Source organism: Galeopterus variegatus, unplaced genomic scaffold (genome assembly GCF_000696425.1).
Source record: "Galeopterus variegatus unplaced genomic scaffold, G_variegatus-3.0.2 Scaffold4765, whole genome shotgun sequence".
Taxonomy (NCBI): Eukaryota; Metazoa; Chordata; class Mammalia; order Dermoptera; family Cynocephalidae; genus Galeopterus; species Galeopterus variegatus.
The window spans coordinates 116,944-124,288 of record NW_007730876.1 but is presented as its reverse complement, the minus strand read 5'-3'; the positions used below and the strand labels follow the sequence as shown (position 1 = coordinate 124,288).

Sequence of the window (7,345 nt, the reverse complement as noted above, 5' to 3'; positions counted from 1 at the left end):
TTTTTTTTTTTTTTTTTTTTTTTTTTTTTAAAGATGACCGGTAAGGGGATCTCAACCCTTGGCTTGGTGTTGTCAGCACCACGCTCTCCCTATACAGGGATCCAAACCCGTGGCCTTGGTGTTATCAGCACCACACTCTCCCAAGTGCGCCACGGGCTCGGCCTTAGTAAAGGGCTTTTGATGGTTTCTTGTGATAATTGCATTATGATTTTCACCCTCATATTTTAGACTACATTATTTCTGAAGTTTTAAGAGAATTACCTAAAATTTCACTTGTAGTTCATGATTTAATACTGATGCTGAAGTGCTCTAGATTGCCCCTAATTTCCAAGTGAATTCCAAAAGATCACTGGTAAGTCAGTTGTTTTGGAATTTGAAATACATTTTCCTAGTGGCCCAGAAGGGATTATTTAACCTATAGTATATTCACTCAGTCATTCATTCCATTAAGAGCCACTATTTGCCTGGCACTGTGTTAAACAGCTGTATGTACAACATGAACAAAACAGATTAGTCCCTGACGCATGAAGCTTACGGTCTAGTGGAAGGGATACAAACAAAGGGGCGAAAATTACATTAGCACTCATAGTGATGGCTGACCCTGGGTTCCCGGTACATAGCAGATTCTCCAGCAATATCCATGGGATGCGTAACTAAATAGGTTAAAACTGAATAATTTACATTTATTATTTCATTTTTCATTCATTATTCATTTAGTCTTCACTTTCTTCTGAGGATTTAACCTTTTATTTATTTATTTATTTTTTATTTATTTATTTATTTTTTAAAGATGACCGGTAAGGGGATCTCAACCCTTGGCTTGGTGTTGTCAGCACCACGCTCAGCCAGTGAGCGAACCGGCCATCCCTATATAGGATCCGAACCCGTGGCCTTGGTGTTATCAGCACCGCACTCTCCCGAGTGAGCCACGGGCCGGCCTTGTAATGTTCTTTCTGAAGTTATCTAGGGAACTCTGTCAATAGTTAAATTAACTGCTCATCTATTTTCAGATTTAAGTTTTTGAAAATTTTTAATAATTGATACATTAAATGAAGAGCTCTCACAATTATTGTCAATATTGCAGCATATAGTCATACAATTATAAGTATACATGGCAGAATTTCAACCTATATATCTCATGAGGTGATTTCTCCTCCAAATTCTACCTAGAATGTTTGCCTATATTTGAAGATGAATATTCAGATATTAATATAAATCCAAACAACATGTCTATTCATGTGGCTGTTGTACACACAGGTTAGAGATGGTGGTAACCCACATAATCACGTGATCGTCGATCGTTCACAATTTCAGGGATGCCAGAAATGTCATTTAGTGACCTGCGCTTCCAACTAAGCTGAAGCCAAACTGCCATTTGTAGACAGTTTCTGTCTCTGCTCTCTATAGTAGAAAGAAAAACAAAGATAAAAACAGAACAATAAAAACAAAAGCACATAAACAAGTATTTCCTGAAATCTTTTCTTAAATTCCAGAACCTGGACTCCTGATTCTGAACAAACCTTTTCACTGCACAAACCATCCCACTCTTGCTATTGCTCTTAAAATCCCTGGCTTTCAAAATTGTTGTCTCTACCATGAATTGTAAGAGCTCCGCTCTCCCTTGGGAACCAATGGCTGAACAGAAATGGGCATCTTCACCTCCTGACCTTGGGCATGCAGGTGTCAGGCCGTCTAGGGAAGAAATGCTGTAGAATAGCCCACCTTCTGGAATCAGAGTATAGATATCTGCAGGTGGCCAGAGGAATGGCACAAGGTCCTGGACTCTGCATTTATGCATTTCATGTGATGGCTTTGTTTATTTTCCTGATGGCTTTCCTTTAAAATTAATGAAATCTTTAAGGTTTAGTTCTTCCTAGCTGCACTAAGGGGATACAGGGGTTGTGTCCGTCAGGTCCAGAGTGTTAAAGGGGGAGCACTGCCTCTCAGGGTAAAACATGGCAGTAGCAGTGGAAGAGGAAACTAAAAGGAAAAGGTGAACCTTAGGGACACGGTGCAGAGTGCACTTGGTTATAGCCTGCAGTATTTTTTTCCAGAGTTTTACTCTGTAGAGTATGGACCTTATTTTAATATAGGTGGTGGTTTCCATTTACAATTGCCCATTTCTGCTGCACCAGAGGATCTTTCCTTCCAGGTTTTATTCTCCGGGGACATAGACTCCCAGGTCCCTGTTCCTCATTTTGCCATGGTGAACTCTTGATCTTAGGTCCTGGTTTTGGGTTTCTCCATTGCTTGTTTGCTGTCCCAGAAACTTGCTAGACAGTTGGGCCTTGGCAGACTGAGGGATTCCACCTTATTGTAGGGTAGCCAGGCTCTTAGTTCCAGGACCACTGGTCATACATCTTCACAGATAGCCCCAAGCTCTCCAGCCATTAAGGCTACATTTTCCTTTAAAATCCAAATAGCCTCTCTCTAGCCTCTCTCCTTATATCTGCGAAAGTCTAGTACCCTCACTAATATACCCAAGGATGTCCAGGAAGGGGCTCTCCTGGTCTCTTTTGCCTTTGCGTTCTTGCTCCTAACTTAATTCTCAATGTCCAACAAATTTCTAGGGCTGCTGTCCTCCTACTTCACTTTGTCCCACGTGGGGACAGTGACCCACCTTCTGTATTCCCCAAAGCATAAGTCATAGAAGGTGATAGTGTATCCATATCAGATTTTACTGAAGGCATGCAGATACTAGAGCAGCACCGAAGAGCAGGAACCAGTTAGACATCTTCACTCTCCAGATGCTTGGCCATCCCTGCCCCAGGAACTTTTTTACCAGTTACTTTTCTTCTTAGACTCTAGCCTTCTGCTAGTTCACTGTCTCTTCCTACCTAAGCATTTCTTCTGTATTCTCTCTTCTCCCAGTTCCAGCCTTCTCACTACCATTCAACATTTAGCTACCATAGAACAACTCCAAAACTCCAGTTAATTTACCATGCCAAGCAGTCCAGTTCCCTTGTTGTAGCTCTTCTGTGCAGACTAACTGCGACCCTTCCTGTCATAACCAAAAGGCCCACTAATCAGCTTTCAAGGAGAAAGAACCAGCTTCCTTGAGATTAATTCTGCCTGCCTATTTATCTAAGGTATAAAACAACCACCATTTCATAATGCTCACTGACTCTCTGGGTCAGGTTAGGGCCGACAAGGAGGACTTGTCTCTCTTCTGTGATGTCTGGGGCTCAGCTGGGAAGACTCAGGCAGCTGGGGATGACTTGAAGGACTAGAGGCTATAATCATCGGCAGGCTTCTTCACTCATACATCTGGTGCCTCGTGGGGATGACTTGACGGCTGGGCTCAGCTGAGGCTGTCAATCAAAGCACCTACACATAGGGCCGGCCTGTGGCTCACTTGGGCGAGTGTGGTGCTGATAACACCAAGGCCAAGGGTTTGGATCCCTATATAGGGATGTCCAGATAGCTCACTTGGGAGAGCGTGGTGCTGACAACATCAAGTCAAAGGTTAAGATTCCCTTACCAGTCATCTTTTTTTAAAAAAGCACCTACACATAACTTTCCTCCTAGCTTGGGTTTCTTCATAGCATGACAGCCTCACAGTAGTCAGACTTCTAATATGGTGGCTCAGGGCTCTGGTGAACAAGAGGATACTGGAGGGCCTTTATTACTGAACCTCAAAAATGACATAGCATCCAGATCCAAGGGGAGGTAACACAGACCTTACTTCTCAATGAGAGAAATGCTAAAGTTTTTGTGGCCATGCTTTAAAACTGCCACACGTCCCCTCCTACAAAATGCTGACACACAGCTCCTGGCATCAATAAAGTTCGAGTATCCTTTCTCTGTGGCTGTATTGGGCTCTTCCATCTGCCTAGCCCAGAGTTCCTCTAGGAATGTCTGGGGTGCAGCTTCTCTTCAGCTTTCAGCCTTGGTTCAGGACAACTGGCCTTGAGTTTCTTGTTTGAACTTCCCAGGGTGTCAGGATTTGGAGGTGGGGGTCTGAGGGCACAATACAGCTGCTACTGGCTCTTATAGCTATGGAACTCTTGTCTTGTACCAACTAACTTGTTTTCTGGTGAGGCAGAATCTGTGTTTATTACTACCACCACCTCCAGTGGCCTCACCAAGGGCAGGCTGCCGGAGCCTGGCAGCCAGTGCCCAATGATAGCTCAGGAGCCCTCTGTGACCACTGGCTCTGAGCTGGCATGCATTGGAGTGGGGTGATGCTGCTGGATGGAGCAGGACCTCTCTTCTCCAGGGAGTCCCTTCTCGGGTCCTATTACCTTTCCGTCAATCCTTTGAAGAAAGAACTCCTGGGACTTGTTTTATAACATATAGGTAAGGAGTGGTGGTTTCTGGTCCTGCAGTTTATGTGGAAGACCCACAATCTCCCAGATAGAGAAGCTCACCCCTCAACCCTAACTAGACAATGAAATAAGGCTTCATACAGTCACAGTTGATTCCGGAGTCCCAACCCACTACTCCCGAGGTCATGAGTATGCCAAGAATGTCACCATTGAGATGTGGTTCAAAAACAGTGGTTCTGTTTGGGAGTCCATCCTTGTCTGTTGGTCTGTAAACCCCACAAGGAGCAGTAACAGTGTCTGGTATATACAGCATTTTGCTACTTACCTGGCCCTTGGTAAATATTGGTTAATGGTGCATTTGGGCAGCTCTGAGGGCCAGCTGGGAAACTGCAGTGGTTACAGAGATGACTCAATGCACATAGATTGCAAACTCAAAAGCTGTAGGGACCATGCAATTTAAGTGAGAAAAGCGAGAAAAGGTAAATGAGAAAAGCTGGCTGGCTGGGGCCCAAGGCTAACAGGAGAACAACACGTAACACACTCCCTTCTCCCAGTATGAAGAACAGCCATTTTTCTGCTCTATTCCTGCCATGCTGAAGGCAGGCCCAGAGTGGCCAGGTTTTCTTGGTTTCCAAGAGAGGATGGAAAGCTAAACCTATTAATCTCCCAATTTTTAAGTGTTGTCAATTTATTCAATGAAAGAAAAAACTGTGTAGGACAAAGAAAGCACATTTCTATGCTGGATACCACAGGTGCACTGCCAGTTGCAACCTCTGAAACCCTCAGGGTTAATTCGAGTTTCACAGGGGTCCTGTCGATCCTTGGATTTGTGTAGCTCAAAGCCTACCTACCCACACTCCACCTCCAGGGAACATTGGCACCCACCCCGACCCCAGCGAGAAGTTGGCACAGCCTCCCCACAACAGCTGAGCTGGAAGGTCCTTCTTAGGCTTCTGTGACCTCTGCAAGAAGATTATACCTGTAAATCCCCGAAGCCATCAGCCCAGGGTGGGGGAAAGGCAAGAAGAGCCAAGCAGACAGGAAGGCGCCAGCTGGCTCTGCCTACCCCCTCCCGCCCCACCCAGGCCGGCCCTTCTCCCCATAGCCTTCCCTGGGTCACCGTCAGCCAGGTATAAACAAAGAAAACACTGTCCCCTGGTTGAGCCAAGAAAGCTGGATTTTTTCCAAAGGACTTTTAGTAGTAATGAAGGGAAAGCACAGCGGGACATAACAGAATGAGATGGCCTAGAAATGGGAGCGTTTGCAGAGCTTGGTCTTCAGAACCCCAGAAGGCCACAATACGCTAGATAGCAAAGCCGAGGGAGTCCAGTGGGGCAAGGGGGAGGAAGGAGTGGATTTCCATGTCTGGTACGGAGGGAGGCAGTTTAAAAAAAAGGAGGGGACAGTGGTTAAAGAGGGACTTACACGTTGGGGAAGAAGGGCGGGGAGACGGCGGGAATCTAGGAAATTAGGGGGATGGGTACTCCCATTCCTGAGAAGGGGGGACCTTAACGGTGGAAGGTTGGGGGCAGATGAAGACTCCCACCCTGGAAAGGAGGGAACATCCCTGCAGAAGGGAGCTGGGTAGGGAGAGCGTATCCCGGGCTCCCACGCAAGCAGGAGAAGGAACAGCCTCTTAGCGGTCCCTGTCCCGGGAAGGTTTGAAAGCAGCGGTGCCCTAGTGACGCCGGAAAAGATGGAGCGGTTGCCATGGCGACGTGGAGCACACATCTGAAATAAATAAATAAGCGGTCCAGGCTGCCGCAGCCGCGCCCCCGCGGGACCCGAGCGCGTGGGAGGGGGCCCCGTGGGCCCGGGTCCCCGCAGCCTGCGCGTCCCCGCCCTGGGTCTGAGGGCACAATACAGCTGCTACTGGCTCTTATAGCTATGGAACTCTTGTCTTGTACCAACTAACTTGTTTTCTGGTGAGGCAGAATCTGTGTTTATTACTACCACCACCTCCAGTGGCCTCACCAAGGGCAGGCTGCCGGAGCCTGGCAGCCAGTGCCCAATGATAGCTCAGGAGCCCTCTGTGACCACTGGCTCTGAGCTGGCATGCATTGGAGTGGGGTGATGCTGCTGGATGGAGCAGGACCTCTCTTCTCCAGGGAGTCCCTTCTCGGGTCCTATTACCTTTCCGTCAATCCTTTGAAGAAAGAACTCCTGGGACTTGTTTTATAACATATAGGTAAGGAGTGGTGGTTTCTGGTCCTGCAGTTTATGTGGAAGACCCACAATCTCCCAGATAGAGAAGCTCACCCCTCAACCCTAACTAGACAATGAAATAAGGCTTCATACAGTCACAGTTGATTCCGGAGTCCCAACCCACTACGTCTCATTTCACCAAAGAACACCTAGTCCCCGCAGCCTGCGCGTCCCCGCCCTTGGCAGAGCCGGAGGGGGGCGGGGGTCACCCCCGGGGGTGAATGGTACAGTCCTCCGCCCGCGCCCCGGCCAGGCCCGCAGCAAGCGAGCGAGCGCCCAGCCCAGCGCAGCCGCCGCCGCCCGCGGAGCCCGAAGAGGAGCCGGGACGCGGCGATGGAGGGAGTCAGCAGCCACCCGACCCTGTCCTACAGCCGCTGGAGCTACGACGGGTAGGGCGCACGCCCGGAGGATCGCCTCCGCTGGGCCCTCCGGGTGGCCGTGCGTGGGCGCCCGCTGTCGCTCGCGCTCCTGCGGGGGAAGCTGGCCCTTGCGGGGTGGGGTGAAGGGGGAAGCGCCCAGACCCCCCAGGGGTGACTCGGGCACCCGGGCCCTCAGGCACTGGGAGGTCAGATAACGACCCTCGGATATGCGAAGCCGGAGTTCCAGGGGGTGTCCTCACACCTACCAGGCAGAGCTGTCAGAGAAGGGTCCGCGGCACCGGGACCCGCGAGCTGTCACCCCTACCCCCACCCCGACCCCGGCTGTCCCCTGGGGTCGGTCCGCGCTGGGACCGCGTGAAAGGGCGAGGAGGGGCTGCGGGGAAGGGGTAGGAGGGGCGCGCCTCGGCTCCAGGCCGCTTCTCGCCCTGGCACAGCCGCCGCCGCCAGGGTCTGCGCCCCTGACCCTCGGCGGGACGAGGGCGGGCCCACGGC

The 7,345-nt window shown here is 49.6% G+C and overlaps 1 protein-coding gene across 1 annotated transcript in view; it reads left to right on the top strand.

Moving 5' to 3' along the window:
• The first annotated feature begins 6,797 nt into the window (after nucleotides 1-6,797).
• TUB (tubby bipartite transcription factor) overlaps nucleotides 6,798-7,345 on the top strand; it is a 91,638-nt gene continuing 91,090 nt past the window's right edge. Inside the window, exon 1 of the mRNA XM_008588301.1 lies at nucleotides 6,798-6,862. Within this exon, the coding sequence (XP_008586523.1) occupies nucleotides 6,807-6,862 (56 nt within the window). The 5' untranslated portion in view covers nucleotides 6,798-6,806. The remainder of the gene's footprint in view (nucleotides 6,863-7,345) is intronic.